Genomic DNA, 17,229 nt, shown 5'->3' on the forward strand with positions numbered 1-17,229 from the left:
GAATATTCATTAGATTAAAAGGTTTCATATTGTGGCCACACTGTGGTACACCCTAGCTACATGAATGTATTATTTTGATAAAAGAGCAAGGCTCCATTGTTTTATTTATGCATGCATGCATTGATAAATATTTCAGTACAGGGAAGAGAACTTATTTACTTGTTAAGCAGTGGGATCATTATTAGTTTAAAATTATAATTTTTGTATAATCCTCATTAATTTTCACAATGTGTCCAGATGCTGCTCACGCAAGTATTACTCAAAATTGATTGGATTATCATGTTCCAACCAAGAATTGAGAAAGACCAATCATATGAAATATAGTTATTGTAGACACTACTAATGTAATTCCACTTGAGAATTATCCTTTTACTCCACCTCCATTTTATAATTTTTATTCTCCATCTCAAAATGAATACTCACTTCCTCCATTTGAAGACATTTTATTGGCTCTAGAAGACATTTTAGCTCCCCTGCCAACTCCTGTGGACTTTTCAATTGTTCCTCCTCTACATGAAGATCAAGAGTTTCTGCTGAATCTGAATTAGCCTCCACCTCCGACCAATGACTCTTACGATTGTAAATATTATTAGATATCAATAATAATGGATTTTCGTTGTAATAATCTTATCTTTATATGACAATGTACTATAGCTTGTGATGATATTACTAGCATGTGATGATATCTATATTGAGTTAAAATCATTATTGAGTTTTTAATTATTAATATACAGTGAAGATATATATATACACACACACTTTAAGTTATTAATATTTGTACAGGTAAAATTATAAGAGAACTCGCACATAATGATTTATTTAATATTTTCTGCGAATCTAATTGTAAAATAAATAATAATAATAATAATAATAATAATAATAATAATAAAAGAGATATCACATTATCGCTCCTGTTTCTTACATCTTTATCTATACTTTGGGGAACTACACATTGATGTTGAATAGTGTGATTTTTTAAACTGCCTGAATTGTTCAAGTTATGTCGTTTGAATGTAATCAGTATTCTTCCTCAATTTGTTACTGTAAAACATAAAATAAATGTTGGTAATATGATGTCATAACCTCTTTATCTCCTTGGAACGAGTTCTCATTTCATCATACGGTGGGGGACAAGTATTTAATTAATTTGCACAAATCTGGGTGAGAGAGACTGCAAAACCATAACCCGCTTCTCATTTTATTATGGAAAAAATCAATCATATGCATTTAATTTGCACAAGTCTGGGTGTGGGATGTGAGAGACGAGACCAAAATGATTAACTCTAACCCACTTCTTATCAATAAATATATATTAACAAATCGCGTAGAAGGACTCTGATTGGTTATCATCATTGATTTAATACAAATTGCGTAGAAGGAATCAGATTAGTTATCATTGATTTAATCAACCTTAATACATTTTAAATTGTTTATTTGTCTATCTCAGTGTTAATTACCATTACGGGAGCATCAAACTTTTTAAAGGCAGTGAATGTTTTCCCCTGCCAATCTCATTCTTCTGGTCCTTTTCTCAGTGAGTCTTTTTCTCTCCCGAGCAATGAGTCCGAAGAAGTCAATTCTGCCAATCTCATTCCTTTGCTCTTCGAAGGTCATCGCTTTTTTTTCTCCTACAATTTCTGTTCGGCGTCGGCTAATGAAGCTTCGAAGGTCATCGCTTTATTTTCTCCTAGGGTTTCTGTTCAGCATCGGCTAATGTTTCAAAAATCATATCCTCATGCTTATAAAATGTGATCGTGGTACATTAGTAGATCCTTTTATCCTTTTAGCAAATCCTAAACCTCATAGTCATAGTCGCATTTATTACCTGAATTCATGAACCCCTCTTCAGTCCTTAATTTCCAAAACCCTCGTCATGACTGAACCAATTTCATCTTGGGATTTGACTTTCAGTGATTTAGCATTCGGGTTCAATAACCTCCCTGTCTTGTCTATGGATCAGCTTTTTTTATCTGGCATCGACCTCGCCATACCCACGGAAGCATTTGTGGTAGATCTTGCTGATTTAGCCATTGAGTTTAGAGAGCTGTGCTTTACGGAAAGAAGTATCTCACGCTGTGCTTTGTTGAAGGGAGTATTCCTTTGTCTTGAATTTGGTCAGCAGGTTTATTCTATCTATTCTTCCTTCCATTTGGATACTTTATTTATTCTTCAATTTTCCATTATTTGTTTTCTATTATGGGATCCAAGCCAACTAATTTCTTTAAAAACTTCAGTATCAAAGCCTCTATAGATTCAAATGTTTTTGTTAGAACTGCTTTAAATGATGTTTATGCTAAGTGCTCTTCAATAAAAGATGTAAATCAGGTATTTCAGAGCATACGAAAAATAAGTCCTATAACATGGAGTTCTATGGTGGCAGGATATGTACTAAATAGGTTCTATGAAGGCATCTTGCTACTGTTTCATAGTTCTCAATTAATAAGTTTGGAGCCAGATCAGCTTATGGTTTCATCTGCTATTAATGCTTGTGCAGGTTTGTCAACTTTGATCGAAGGGAACTTTGATCTCAAAGATCTATTCGAGGTTGCAATAGTAGGGCCCTTGAGATCTGATGATAATGTAGATACTGTGTATGTTCTGGTGGCTCTTTGGATTTCAGGGTCAATGATTCTATTCATTTTAGCCTTGATTATTTCCCTTTCGATGATCCTGATAATGATGAGCTTTAGTTTCATAACTCAAAACGCAGGTACATGTTGCAATATTATTGGTGTACGCATAACATTTGATCATTGTTCCTACTATTACAAATAATCAATTTGATGTAACATGATGTTGCAATATATATATCTATATATATATATATATATATATCAAAAGTTAGTGGAGGGCTTGCATGAACTGTATCTTGGTATATATATACATATATGAACTATGTACTGTACATGTGTTTTGTTTGTGAAGTCTAAATCAAAAAAGAAGATGCCAAAATTGGAGTTAGTGGAGCCCAAAGGACAAAAACGTATGGAGAGAGTAATTAATGAATTGAAGGTAGGCAGGAAAACACACACAGTTAGATCTGATCAAAGTCTTTGGCTCTTTGGTAAGTGACAAAATGGATCATTGTTAGAAATATATATATATATATATATATGTATGTATGTATGTATGTATGTATGTATGTAGGTGTATATATATATAAATAAAGTTGTTTTTATTTTTAAGTCCTTCCAAAACATGTTGTGACTTCCTCTTCAACACGTTAAAGCTATGGCATTAACACAAGTCCTGTAGAAGATTCTTAGATAGAGAGAGGTCTCTATTGTTCTTCTTCATTTTTTTCACTTTATTAATTATATGAATTGATAGCAAATGATGAATTGGCATGCTACGTAAGTCAAGGAACTGGAGCTAAGGCAAGTCCTTTCTATTGCTTTGAATAGTTGTAAATCTAGAAGATTATCAGCATGAGTAATCTTGTCTTGACTATCTAATCTTATACTTGCCTTTGTCTTCTGATAAATGTCTTTCTTGAGGTTATACTTTTAGATAGAATATATGTTCTAAACTTTTCAAATACAGACTATTAGAATCATTAATTTTTAATTATAAATTTATGCTATATCAGAAAAACTAGTTTTAATGTTTGATAGTAAGAATTAAATCCTAGGCACTTTGAAATTGGAAAAAAATAAATTTTGATTCCTAATACCAGTTTCAATACTTTACATAAGAAAATTAAATCTCAATCACTTCGAGAATTGAAAAGGATTAAATTCTAAAGATTTAAATTATTGGTTATCTCATTGGAACTTAGAAAACCATTCTTCTAGTATCCGTCTATTAAATTCGTAACTAATTGATTTTCCAACCAAAAGTCTCTCATTGTAGTGCCTCTTGAGAAATTGAAACATTCATTTTCTGATATTTCATGTACCATTTATCAATTTAATTTAATTTAATGATGTAGTGAGAATTATTTTTCTCTTATTCCAAACACCTAATAAATTACAATATGCTTCTTATTGCTTGCATGCATTTATAAAAGGCCCCAGATTTTATTACTTTACATTCTTTCCTTCCAAATATAACTATTCTTCTTTCTAATTCTTCTTAATCAAATTGTGTACTTGAATCATATAAGGCAAAGATGGAATTTGATGAGTATGACTTTGTTCAAGATAATAATGACTCCATGGAGACATGGTATATTGTCATAAGAGTTTTGAGAAAATGGCACATAAACTAGAAAAATTCCTCTTACCATATCTGGAACATTTCATTCTTGCTCATTGATGAGAAGGTATTCATTCAAACAATTCTGAAGAAATGTAGGCCATTGACATCTACGACAAATGTAGTTTACAAGAAAATTTTTCAAGATGTTGAATGAGGGGAAAAACAAGATGTTTTATATTAAATTTGAATAAATGTATCCATATTATGTATTCTTTGTGGAAATAATGCATTGTAAGAAAATGCAATCTAACCAATCTTCTTATTTGATTTTTATTAAAATCTCATTCTTTTCATAACTCAATAATGCATAATGGAATCATCAAAAATTAGATATTTTTAACCTTTACCTATAATTTACTATAGGATTGGGAAACAAAGATAAGATGTTAATAAGTCAAACATCCAAAAAGGAAAATGGCATGTAGAATAACACTTGAAAATATAACAATCTCACATCCATCTTTATCCATGGCATCAATTATATTTTTCCCAAATTCCTCAATTCTAACCCGTGCAACGCACGAGAAAGAGCCTAGTTTCATTATCATATATTGTATGTTTCTCACTCCTTCTTCATGCATGTCGTGCGCACTACCAGGATAGGTTTCCAATTTAATAAATGATACTTGATAAAATAGAAAAAATTAATACCCATTAACCTTTAGAATTTCATATCATTTCAATACATGTTCCTTAAATTCTAATATATTTGTATATATTTTGATTATTTAAATCAAGAAAAAATATGCATTTTGTATTGGATTTGCTCATTGAGCTTTATTGTGTCATCTTTGGCATAATTTATGCTATTTGTGTTTAAGGTCTAGTTGGAAGCATTTTTGGACCCTTGATGGTACTTTTGAAATGCTTTTGGATGAAGAAATCAAATGGAAAGACTAGTCATGTTAATTGGAAGAAGCATGCAAAACTAGGGCCAAAGTCGCGACTTTCATCTCTGTTAGAGGTTTTCTTTTGAAGAGCTTGAACAAGACTCTGATTTACTTCATCCCGAAATGTGAAGTCACTCAGTCTTTTAAGGACTATATGCCAATTAGTCTTTGTACAGTGATCTATAAAATCCTCCCAAAAGTTCTTGCGAGTAATATCAAGCAGATCCTGGATGACTGCATCTCGCCTCATCAAAGTGAAAGGAAGACTCATTTCAGAAAATATTTGATTGCTGAGAGCTTTTGCACTACATTCATTCATCGAAGAAGTGTGAAGGTAAATGGGCAGCGCTTAAGATTGACTTTTCAAAGGCTTTTGACAAAATTTCTTGGCCTTTTCTTCAGGCTGTTTTATCCGAAATGAATTTTCCTCCCATTTGGATTTCTATGATTATGCAATGTGTCTCCTCTGTGTCGTATCAGCTTTTATTAAATGGCAAGCCTTCCAAAATTTCAATCCAAAGAGGGGGATTAGGCAAGGAGATCCTCCATCTCCATATCTCATCATTATCTGTGCTAATGTCCTTTCTTTTGCCATTACAAAAAGCGAACATTGTAAAAATTGGGAAGGGATTAAAATTTGCAGGGGAGGAGAAGCTATGACTCATCTTAGCTATGCAGATGATACTTTATTATTTTTCAAAGCTGGGAAAATCCAATGCAAATGTGAAGGAAGCAATTGATGATTATTGTTTTTTCTCTGGTCAAGAAGTTAATTTCAATAAATCAGAGGTTATTTTCAGTCCCAATACCACACCTTTGTTGCGCTGGAATTTTAAACACTCGTTACTCTTCTTCTTTGGGCATATATCTTGGAATGTTCATTAATAATGGATCTAGAAAGCACAGAATTTTCAGGGATTTGATGCAAAAAATTCAAGCAAAGCTTGGAAGTTGGAAGATTTTGATGTTATCCCAAGCTGGAAAACTAACTCTAATCAAATCAGTTTTGGCCTCTTCCAGCATTTATCAACTTTCATGCTTCCTTCCACTAAAGAGCCTGGCGGCAAAACTTGATTCCATATGTGCGAATTTTTTCTAGGGTCCATCTTCTAATGGCAGTAATAAAATGCATTTTGTCCCATGGAAGAATTTATGCAAGCATAAGAGTCTGGTAGGTCTGGGCTTCAGATCTACTTATCACACTAATATGGCTTTACCTGCAAAGCAGGCATGGAGGATTGTTTCTGCAAATGCAAATTCTCTGGTGGGGAAGACTCTACAGGTTAAATATTTGGATTTTATTCTGAAGGGTGATTGCAAGCCTAGAAATAGATTCTCATGGGTCATGAAGGATGTTCTTAAGGTTTCCTTTTTGATTGCGAACAACCTAAAATGGCAGATTGGTGATGGAACTATGATTCCTTTAGACCATGTGAAATGGTTTCCTTTGCAAAATGACTCAGCAAATCATAATGTCACCGTGGCTAATCTTATTTATAAAGAACAAGCTTTCTGGAATGAACAGCTCTTATCTTCCCTTTATTCACGCCGAATCAAGGAGGAAATGTAAGTACATCCTTCTCCCTGTTTAGACAAGATGATCGTTTTATCTGGAGCAAATCAAATGATGGTGTTTATTAAGTCAAAGCTGGATATAACCCATCAGATGTCTCTGATTCAAATTGGAATTTCTTTTGGAAAATAGATTTGCCATTCCGTTGTTTACTGTTTATTTGGAGAATTATCAATGATGCTATTCCAACACCTGAGATTTTTCGTAGGCATCATCGTCAATGTTCATCCTTATGCCCTTTCTACAAAGATCAGGAGGAATCTTCAGATCATATTTTCCTTTCCTGCGACTTTGCCAGAGCAGTTTCGTTTGCTTCAACCTTTTTTTTTTTTTTCAGATCAAGTGATGTGGATAACATTAAAGTTTTCATCTCTTGCTAGGTTAAAACTGCTGAACCTAACTCCATCAATGTTCCTATTCACCAAAGAATTTTCCTCACTCTGCAAACTCTTTGGGATTCTAGAAACCTAGTAAAACATCAATCAAAAGAAATTCATCCTTTTCAGGTAATTCAAAAGGTAAAATGGTATACATCCTTTTTGTCCCTAACTTTAGATGAAATACCAAAAACTCCAAAACAGATGAACTCATGCAAAAGGTTAGAAATAGTTGAAGCTAAAGCAAGACCTGGTTGTTTTCTCATCATTGATTTGGTGAACAAAGTCATACTTTAGGGAGTAAATCGAAAGGACTTGACATCATTATATTCAGGGATTTTAATTTTGTCAATGCAAGAAGAAAGATTTTGGACAACGAATGGTAATCCTATTTTTTTCATTCTTAAAGAATTGAGATCTATTATCAAATGGATCACAGATTTGGAGGACTTTGGCCTGCTAGGCTTTTATGATATTACTCTAGTTTTCAAGGATCCCAAACTATTAGGAAATTTTTAGAGTAGAGCTGCAGTGTTCCTGGAGAGCAAAATGCTTTGGATTAATGTCAACTGCTTCTTGTCTCTGTTTCACTTTTGTTGGGTTGAAGGTTTTCCTCAGCGCTGGTCCCAGGGGTGGAAATCTTTAGATTTTAAGTTTTCTCATAATTTTTATTGTATTAACTTAAATAACTATTGTTTACCCTCTTAGCTTTGTTTGCAGTTGATCTTTAAATAAAAAAAATAAAAATAAAATATTGCGTTTTGTTTAGCTGAAAATGCTTGGGTGGCAACTTGCTCAACTCAAAACTTATTCTACACACTTGAAATCACTTTAGGAGTTTGGTTGTATTAGAGTTTTGGTTTTGGATGAGTTGGGTCCAAAAGTTTGAAGCTTTAAATGCATTTGAAGCTCCAATTTTTTTTTTCCAATTTCTTTTGTTTATTCTTCATTTTTCTTCTTGTAATCCGATGTGGCTGTAAATATTATGAATGGCTAAACTTTTTGCTTTACAATTATTTTGAATCATTGTATGAATTAATACTGATTTCCTCATCTCTTTTTTATGTTTAATGATATCGAAGTATTTATACTCTTTTTTTAATATTTTTAAGTGTTTAGTCACCATTTAACTTATACGTTTACTTAGGTGATATTTGAAAGGGCTAGCTTGAGTGTAAATTTAGTTAAAATAGTGCAAAAACTTAAAATTTGTATAGTGATTGAGTGGATGCTTTTGTTAGTAAAATAGAGATATACTAGCTAACTTTGCATAATCACTTGCTCATGATTTAAGAGAGTTTGTTTAAGTATTTTTAAAACTCTCGATTATCACTTATTTTTATTAAAAATATTTATGAAAGGAGGTTATTTTAGTGTTATGAAATGCAAAAGGAAATAAATAATTGTAGATCCCAATTTGTAAGTCCAAGAATTAATTATTTTTCTTTATTTTTTAATTTTAATATAATTTGCAAAATTAACTTTCTTCTTTAATTGTGTTTATCTCAACTAAACTGAATTTGCATGGTATTTGCTTGGTCACTTTTTTCTTTAAACAAATCTCCATTTCTATGATAGTTTACTCATCTTATATCAATATATTACTTGTCAAGACCTATACACATGTAGAGCAACAATACCTTTTAATAATTTTAAGTGTATCAAACTCCACGTTGAGAAGGATTTTTTTTTTCTAACTGATTTAGTTTGAATCTAAATTTATAGTATCTCATCAGTATAGAAACTTGATAGTTGTAATTTTTTTTTAAAAAAAGTCTTAAACAATAATTTACATGTTATTTTTTGGGTAAACAATCAGTTTAGTTATATTATTTAATTTCTACTTGTTTCTTAAAAAAAACTACAAGGATAATTTTTATAACAACTATAATTAAGCATCATTAGAACAACTTAAAATTCATGTGCACAAAGCATTATACTTGTATTATGTATTATTCATGAGCATAGACTTAATATTTAATTTGGAAGGTCAAAGTTATAAACCAGTTCATAGTTATAATACACCAAATGGACTATATCAGCCATAGATTTGGTAGTGTAAAAGATTGACACAGTGGCTCATTATGATGTAACAACTCTCCACAAATAAAATAATATTATCTATCACGCTCAAAACTTATGTTACTTACCAAGTCTTTACCAGCTTCGTGCGATCAAGTATATATATGGTCAAAAAGTTGACCAAATCAAGGCCTCATCCATATATAAATAGGCATAGTTTGGCACGCAACAATCTCACCCCTCGAACGCAAATACTCAAAACAGAACTGAAAATCTGAAAAGTTCAGAAAACATGAAAGCTGTTCACTTAGCCCTTATTGCCATCCTGGCCATGGCATCTTCTGGTGCCTTGGCTTTTGATCCAAGCCCTCTTCAAGACTTCTGCGTTGCCATCAACGAAACCAAGACTAATGGTGGTGAGTCCCTTTGTGTTTCTCTTTCCACTTCATTTCACATTTCTAGTTATATATATAGTACTCTACATTCATGCATGCATGCATGCATATAAACATCTTCACAATACTTATGCTTGTTTGCATCTGCAGTGTTTGTGAATGGAAAATTCTGCAAGGATCCCAAGCTTGTCTCTGCCAATGATTTCTTCTACGGTGGACTGAAACAAGGAGACACGTCTGGTTCGCTTGGCTCGGCAGTCACTCCAGTTGCTGTAAATGAAATACCAGGCCTCAATACAATGGGCATATCACTGGCTCGTGTAGATTTCGCTCCCAAGGGCTTGAACCCTCCGCACACTCATCCTCGGGGAACTGAAATTCTTGTGGTTTTGGAGGGTACTCTTCTAGTGGGTTTTGTTACATCCAATCCCGAGAATCGCCTATTCACTAAAGTGCTGTACAAGGGAGATGTGTTTGTGTTTCCAATTGGTTTGATCCACTTCCAACTCAACGTGGGTAAAACGAATGCCGTTGCCATCGCTGGTTTGAGCAGCCAGAATCCTGGAGTTATTACCATTGCCAATGCCGTGTTCAAATCAAACCCTCCCATTTCTGATGAAATTCTCTCCAAGGCCTTTCAAGTGGACAAGAGCATAGTTGATGCTATTCAAAAAGGGTTATAGATAGAAAATAGTTAATAAGAAAACTCTATCTCGTCTTGAGTTTGAGTTTGTAATGATTTTTTTCTGGGTTTGCGTATGACAATAATGTATGGAGCTTTGTATCTTGTTTAAATAAAAGAAATAAGCGATATATGCGCACATTATAAGTTAATTTTGCCTTTTTACATATATCATTATATTTGTCTACTCCTGCGTACCAAGTAACTCTACTACAACAGAAAATCAACTCCGATTTATGAAAGCTAAAGGAGAACAAATAATTTATTATCGAACATACATCTCAGTCAGTCTGACTATGAAAGCCAAAAGAAAATTAGTGTCTAAACTTTGTGCGCTGCAAAACAATGACGTTCTCGCGTGATATTATTTATCAAGTGTAAATTATGGGACAACATCTAAATAACAATATAATTTTTTCTTGTTACAAAAGTACGTACTACGGAGAATCAAAATGAACTCATGAATAACAATATTGCTTGAACACCGAAAATTAGCTTCAAAAAGCCATAGTCAACAAGTGAGATCACAATCTATTTTCTTTTCCATACAACAAATCCGTTTCAGTAAATTCCACTGATAATATATATATTTATGTGATTTTCTCAAAAAAACATAATTTTACTTTAACATAAATAAATTACAAGTTTACTTTGAATATTAGGATACATAACAAATTTCACTAATTATAATTTGCCATAGAAGCAATAGTTTTGAACAGGCCTACACTGATGAAGATTTAGACTCAATTGTTTCAATTGAACTCTTATCACAAAATGCAAATTCAAAGGATGATCAACATTTGGTTGATATAACCAAAATTGCTATGGCTCAACATCATCCAAAACTAATTGTGGAAGACCTTAAAAATGATCCAGAATCCATGGACGACAATTAGGCTAGATTAGATACTCATAGTTCTAGACTATCTTTTGAATGTTGATATTTGGGGTGGAAGCTTCATATACACTTCTTTTTCTAGATCTCTATTAGAAAGGCATTTTGAACATCCATCTAATGAAGAGGCTAATATGCTTAACAACAACAATGGCTAGAAGGTTGTGAACAAAAGTCATATAGGTAACAAGTGCAAAAGTCTCCTCATAGCCAACACCATACTTTTGAGTGAATCTTTGGGCCACCAAGCAAGCCTTACGTTGCTTCAAAGAGATGTCAGAATGAGTCTTGTTCTTGTAGACCCATCAATGCCTAACCATAGTTTTACTAAGAGGATGATCAACAAGATCCTAAGTATGTATTTTCTTTAGGGTTTGCAATTCATTATCCATAACTTGTTGCCAAAGGGGATTATGAGAAGCTTCCTTAAAGGATCTAGGTTTTTGAAACTAGAGAATGGTGAAAAAATAATGGTAATCATTGAGGTAAAAGGGCGAATTTCTTACATAATTGGGCAAGAGTTTATAGACGATATGGGCTTAGTTGGCTTGACTTGTGCTAGAAGAGCATTAGGTGTGACAGTAGAAGAATCCTTTAAGGAATGGGCATATCTGGAGCAAGCATAACGTCAATCGTGGAAACGAGCTGATTAGAAGAATCTGTACTTGAATTAATGGGAAAACGATCAATAGAAATATTTGTAAAAATAGGAGGTAAAGAAGATGAGAATGATGAGAGATCAGTTAAAGATGAAAACTTGATATTTTCCTAAAAGACAACATGCTAAGAAATACGAATGTGGTGAGAAGGAGGATTCTAATAACAATAACCCTTATACTCAAAATCATAACTAAGAAAACAACATACACAAGAATGAGCTTGAAGTTTGTTTGTCTCATGAGATAGAATAATAACAAAACAAGCACAAGCAAAAACTTTTAAAAGACTACAATCGGGACGATAACCATAAAGACACTCAAAAGGAGAAATGTTACTGGTGACGGCAGATAGGATTCAATTGATGCAAAAGATAGAGGTTAAAACTACTTAATCCCAAAACCATTTAGGACAGGAAGAGAAAATGAGCAATGGTGTTTATGCTTAGTACGCATGATATTCGAAAGCATTATCATGATGAAAATTTTTGATAACTTTAGAATACTGAGTGTGAATTATAGTAGAAAATTTGATATAAAGTTCAGGTAACTTATATTAATATTTCATCATATAAATTCAGATAAAATGAGAAAAGTCATCAACAAAAATCACAAAATATTGAGATCCTCCTATGGAGGGAGTAGGTGCAGGATTCCAAACATCAAAATGAATCAAATCAAATAAAAAAAACAGCAATAGAATCATTTTTATGAAAAGACATAGCATGTTATTTAGCAGTCTAACAAAAAATGCATTGCAAAGAATAACTATGAACATCACCTAAAAGATTACTAGAAATTAAAGAATGCAATTTACTTATAGAAGCGTGAGTAAGACAATGATGTCATAAGTTGAGAGAAGAATTAGGAGAAGAGGATGTGGAGGCAACACATAATGTGAGAACATTGATCTCAAGTAGGTGCATTGAGGTGAGCTCAAACATGTGACCAACTTTGCATCCAATCCCGACAACTTGCCTCGTATAAAAATCCATCACAACACAACTACATTTATTAACCCATATCAACAAGTTGTCCAATAAAAAGAAGGTTAAAGTTAATGGCAAAAACAAAATATGTATCATAAATAGATAGAAAAGGCAAGGAGGCAGTACCAATATGACTAACAAGCATGTGAGAATTATTAGCAGTATATATAGGATGGGCAGTAGAGTTAGATGCCATAAAGAAGAAAAAATTTTCTTGACCTATCATATGATTGTAATAAGCAAAGTGAAAATACCAAGTGAATTTATTGGTGAGAGTAGATAAGGTAGCAAATAGGCTAGAGGAATTAGAGATGAACGTGTGTAACAGAGTTTCAAGTTCAATCACAGAGGATTTCAAAGTAGGCTTAGCAATATCACATTTTTCCAACCCAAGAAGGTAATTACAACCATTCATGGTAACTAATACAGACTGAGCAACCTTTGAATTTTTTATTTTTTAAAGGGAAAAAAAGGCTTACAAAAAAAATGAAGGATTAAAAATACCCAAACTAGAGACTATAGTGCGAATGGCATAGTACTCACACCAAAAAACTAATCAATGATCGAACCATTGAAAATGACACATTGGATGTCTTATACCTTTTGACCAAATTTTAACACGATCCAACAATTAACAAATCTGCAAATGCTGATTTACCGAAACTGCCTTGTGGATATGCGAAAATAAATTTCAGGTGGATCTAAACTCATGATGAAGGATGGCAACATTGCGAAAGAAGGCTAATGCAAAAATATTATATAACTCTGGTACCATAAAAATTATCAAAGATGAGAGAAATAAATTAAAGAAGAATTGAAAAATATTGTATTAATTACTATTGTGATGAGTAATACATACAAGGAAAAAGGGATAACCTAATAAAAACCATTTACAACAATATCTTATTAAATAATATTTTCCAAATAATAGCAAATGATAAATAGTAGTATATCTTTAAAAAATTCTAAATAACAGTTTCAAAAAAATACTACAAATTATATTACAAAATAATTTTTAAAAATAAAAAAATAAGAATAGAAATCGAGCGGGCCCATAGTTCCTTTAAAAAAAGTGGATTTGACGGACGTGTGAATATGAAAGGGTCTTTCTCTTAAACACTTTTTTATTAGTGTCGATCAGTTCGGAATGCTTCTAGTTATTCTCATTTCACCGAATGCTTTAGATGGCATTTATAATACCAACTTACCAAGTCATATCACACATGTAACTGCATACTTTTCTCCGACCTTCCCGATCTCTTATCAGATGCATCAACTACTTGAGAGACCAGGGGCAGAACCAGCTTTAAAAATCAGGGGGGGCCAATTTTTTTAAAAATAAATGTATGTTTAATTTTTAAAATTAATTTATTAGTTAAAATATATTATTATATTAGTTATTAGAAGTATAATTACTTAAATATTTCAAGAAAATTGAAAAAAAAAGCACAAGATACCATATATCAAAATAACTAAATATAATATATATTTTTATTAAAATATATTCTCTTCATTCTTATTTATAAGTCACTCAATGCATTTTTATTGAAATCAAAAAAATTTTAAACCTCATTAACTTTATTTAAAAATTCAACATATTTTTTACTTTATTCTTATTAAATATACATATTTTAAAAATAAAATACTCTAATATTTAATATCATTCGCAACATTTAATATGAGCAATGATAAAAATAGCTATAATATTTATTAAAGTATTTTATAAATAGAATCAAAATAAGTATTATCTTTTTGCCTTATATATAGGACCAAAGAAGTACAAAAAAATATATACATATTGTATTATATACATATAATACCTTAATTAAAAAAAGATATATGATGAGTTTTTTTTTTTTAGGGGGGTTGCAAGTTGCAGCAGACGCCACCCCCCTCTTATATAACGTAGGTCCGTCCGTGTGAGAGACAATATATAACACGTCAAACAAGAAGAGAGACAAACTCATATATACTCGGCATAATCAATAGACAAACGTACGCACTTACATAATTTATTCCTAAATAAACCATGTCGTGTAAGCATGCTAATTAATTTGACCTTGTTTATGGTAAATTATTACAATATCAACCGTTTCTTATGTGTAGTTTGACAATATGTCGTGTGATCTTGAGGGGAAGGAACAAAACAAGAGACAAGAAAAGTTCCAAGTTGTACAACTTTAAGTAGTTGTTGAAGAATAATTCGTTCAATAAAATAAACTACATAAATTACTATTGCTTGAAAGCGTGCAAGTCTTCATCTGCTTCGTGTGTCAGGTAATAAAAGAATCAGACCAAATCAACGCTTCGTCCTTATAAATAAGCATTGTTTTTCATGAAACAATCTCATCCCCCGAACGCAAATACACACTCACACAATTCTCAAAACAATACTTGCTTTGTTTTTGCAAGCTAAAGAAAACATGAAAGCTGTTCACTTAGCCCTTATTGCCATCCTGGCCATGGCATCTTCTGGTGCCTTGGCTTTTGATCCAAGCCCTCTTCAAGACTTTTGCGTTGCCATCAACGAAACCAAAACTGGTGGTGGTGAGTCGCTTTGTCTTTCTCTTTGCACTTCAGATCATTTCATATTTTTAATGACATATAGTACTATTCATGCATGCATGTAAATATTTTCACATTTTTAATGTTTGTTTGCATCGGCAGTGTTTGTGAATGGAAAATTCTGCAAGGATCCCAAGCTTGTCTCTGCCAATGATTTCTTCTACGGTGGACTGAAACAAGGAGACACGTCTGGTTCGCTTGGCTCGGCAGTCACTCCAGTTGCTGTAAATGAAATACCAGGCCTCAATACAATGGGCATATCACTGGCTCGTGTAGATTTCGCTCCCAAGGGCTTGAACCCTCCGCACACTCATCCTCGGGGAACTGAAATTCTTGTGGTTTTGGAGGGTACTCTTCTAGTGGGTTTTGTTACATCCAATCCCGAGAATCGCCTATTCACTAAAGTGCTGTACAAGGGAGATGTGTTTGTGTTTCCAATTGGTTTGATCCACTTCCAACTCAACGTGGGTAAAACGAATGCCGTTGCCATCGCTGGTTTGAGCAGCCAGAATCCTGGAGTTATTACCATTGCCAATGCCGTGTTCAAATCAAACCCTCCCATTTCTGATGAAATTCTCTCCAAGGCCTTTCAAGTGGACAAGAGCATAGTTGATGCTATTCAAAAAGGGTTATAGATAGAAAATAGTTAATAAGAAAACTCTATCAGGATTTCAGTTTGAGTTTGTAATACTTTGTTTACTAGGTTTGCCTGTCAGAATAATGTCTTGATGTTTCTAATTTTTTTAAATAAAATAAATGATATATCATACATGCGCACATTTTTACTTAATCATGCCTTTACACATATATATGAGGAGAAATATCTTGCGACCAAGCCATTAGCAATATAATATCGAGCCCTAAAGTTCTCTTGATCTCTACAAATCGTATACATGTAAATACATTTTGGAAGAAGATCTATCATTCCATTTTTCTTTACGAAAACCAAACGGGGAACAAATAATTTAGGAAAAATTACACCTAGGTGCACAAAAGAAATTAATTACTAAGAAATCCCATGAAATATACAAAACACTCACAAGTTTCAAATCTTGCATATTTACAGTTTGGCAAAAGATTTTACAACTAGATAACAGGCATTTATAGTTTGTAAAGAAAAATGACAACTTATAATAATAAATTGTGAATACTCATTGCTCAAATGTAAATGCATAAGATTTAAGACTTAGGATATATTTTGTGCATTTTATGGGATCTTTTAATAATTAAATCTCTTTTGTGGGACCTGAGTATAATGTTCCCTTTAATTTATTATCAAACACCTCAGTCTGATTTTGGTCAAAATATGCATTGTGTAGAGTGAAATTTAGTGTTTTAACTTTGTGCGCTAGCTACAACTAAAATTTAAAACAATGGCGTTGGTGATTCTTTATCAAATGTCAATTATATACGTGAAAAAATCTAAATTAAGAGTATAGTTATTTTTTTTTTGTTACAAATGAATAATACTCGATGAATACTCTTACCAACGTATATCACTATTTCATGCATTTATAATTTATTCTTTTGAAACTAATGCGATGAATGAATAGTAACAGAGTTCCGCGGACAAAAAGCGTGAGGGTGCTTTGTTCGTACAACAAGGGATGGACAAAAAGGTTTTGCTTTTTCATTTTCTTCAAGATAGACAAAAATTAAAGCTCAAATATTTGGTGGTGAAACTTAAGAATATACACATAATACAAAAATAACATTTCAAGTCAAAGGGAAACGTTTTCAAAAGGCATAGTTTTTTAAAAGCTGAATACCAATTTTGAAGTCAAAAAAGATATATCACTGTACGAGCGAAACTAGAGTCATAGATGTTTATATGGCTAAAGATATTGCTTAATTTTTTTATTTTAAATATTTATTATAATTTTACAATGCGAGAAATTTTTTAAGAATAAAAATCATTTATAATAATAAAAAATTAATAATATAAAAATAAAGCATACTAACATTATCATTATCAATATACACAC

General features: G+C 32.3%; 3 protein-coding genes across 5 annotated transcripts; all 3 read left to right on the forward strand.

Annotated features, from left to right (window-relative positions):
* Positions 1-1,544: 1,544 nt before the first annotated feature.
* Positions 1,545-8,015, forward strand: LOC129309161 (uncharacterized). Of its 3 annotated transcripts, XR_008592866.1 has the most exons (5): positions 1,545-1,668; positions 1,912-2,114; positions 2,495-2,710; positions 5,022-6,656; positions 6,872-8,015. XR_008592866.1 is itself a non-coding variant. In XM_054950576.1 (4 exons), exons 1-4 carry the CDS (start codon positions 1,559-1,561, stop codon positions 5,174-5,176), a joined length of 684 nt encoding a protein of 227 aa, XP_054806551.1. In that variant the 5' UTR covers positions 1,545-1,558; the 3' UTR covers positions 5,177-8,015. The 3 variants fall into 3 exon arrangements, 2 of the variants coding, with proteins under 2 accessions (XP_054806551.1, XP_054806542.1); XM_054950576.1 differs by having other exon boundaries at positions 5,022-8,015; XM_054950567.1 differs by lacking the exons at positions 1,545-1,668; positions 1,912-2,114; positions 2,495-2,710 and having other exon boundaries at positions 3,183-6,656; positions 6,872-6,965; positions 7,044-8,015.
* Positions 8,016-9,289: 1,274 nt separating this feature from the next.
* Positions 9,290-10,291, forward strand: LOC129288129 (germin-like protein subfamily 1 member 13). The gene is made up of 2 exons (XM_054924529.1): positions 9,290-9,478; positions 9,608-10,291. Exons 1-2 carry the CDS (start codon positions 9,355-9,357, stop codon positions 10,138-10,140), a joined length of 657 nt encoding a protein of 218 aa, XP_054780504.1. The 5' UTR covers positions 9,290-9,354; the 3' UTR covers positions 10,141-10,291.
* Positions 10,292-15,033: 4,742 nt separating this feature from the next.
* Positions 15,034-16,034, forward strand: LOC129288390 (germin-like protein subfamily 1 member 18). The gene is made up of 2 exons (XM_054924931.1): positions 15,034-15,226; positions 15,347-16,034. Exons 1-2 carry the CDS (start codon positions 15,103-15,105, stop codon positions 15,877-15,879), a joined length of 657 nt encoding a protein of 218 aa, XP_054780906.1. The 5' UTR covers positions 15,034-15,102; the 3' UTR covers positions 15,880-16,034.
* The last annotated feature ends 1,195 nt before the right edge of the window (positions 16,035-17,229 follow it).

This window comes from Prosopis cineraria, unplaced genomic scaffold, assembly GCF_029017545.1.
Source record: "Prosopis cineraria cultivar Desert tree isolate PC_DT_omini unplaced genomic scaffold, ASM2901754v1 PC1, whole genome shotgun sequence".
NCBI classification, from domain to species: domain Eukaryota; kingdom Viridiplantae; phylum Streptophyta; class Magnoliopsida; order Fabales; family Fabaceae; genus Prosopis; species Prosopis cineraria.

Bases quoted from the DNA above. Each gene is read 5' to 3' on its own strand.
- LOC129309161 (XM_054950567.1), top strand. From the start codon at position 6,217: ATGCATTTTGTCCCATGGAAGAATTTATGCAAGCATAAGAGTCTGGTA. The intron at 6,657-6,871 runs GTAAGTACATCC...GATTTTTCGTAG, and splicing joins CGCCGAATCAAGGAGGAAAT to GCATCATCGTCAATGTTCAT. The intron at 6,966-7,043 runs GTTTCGTTTGCT...ATCTCTTGCTAG, and splicing joins CCTGCGACTTTGCCAGAGCA to GTTAAAACTGCTGAACCTAA.
- LOC129288129 (XM_054924529.1), top strand. From the start codon at position 9,355: ATGAAAGCTGTTCACTTAGCCCTTATTGCCATCCTGGCCATGGCATCT. The intron at 9,479-9,607 runs GTGAGTCCCTTT...TTGCATCTGCAG, and splicing joins CGAAACCAAGACTAATGGTG to TGTTTGTGAATGGAAAATTC.
- LOC129288390 (XM_054924931.1), top strand. From the start codon at position 15,103: ATGAAAGCTGTTCACTTAGCCCTTATTGCCATCCTGGCCATGGCATCT. The intron at 15,227-15,346 runs GTGAGTCGCTTT...TTGCATCGGCAG, and splicing joins CGAAACCAAAACTGGTGGTG to TGTTTGTGAATGGAAAATTC.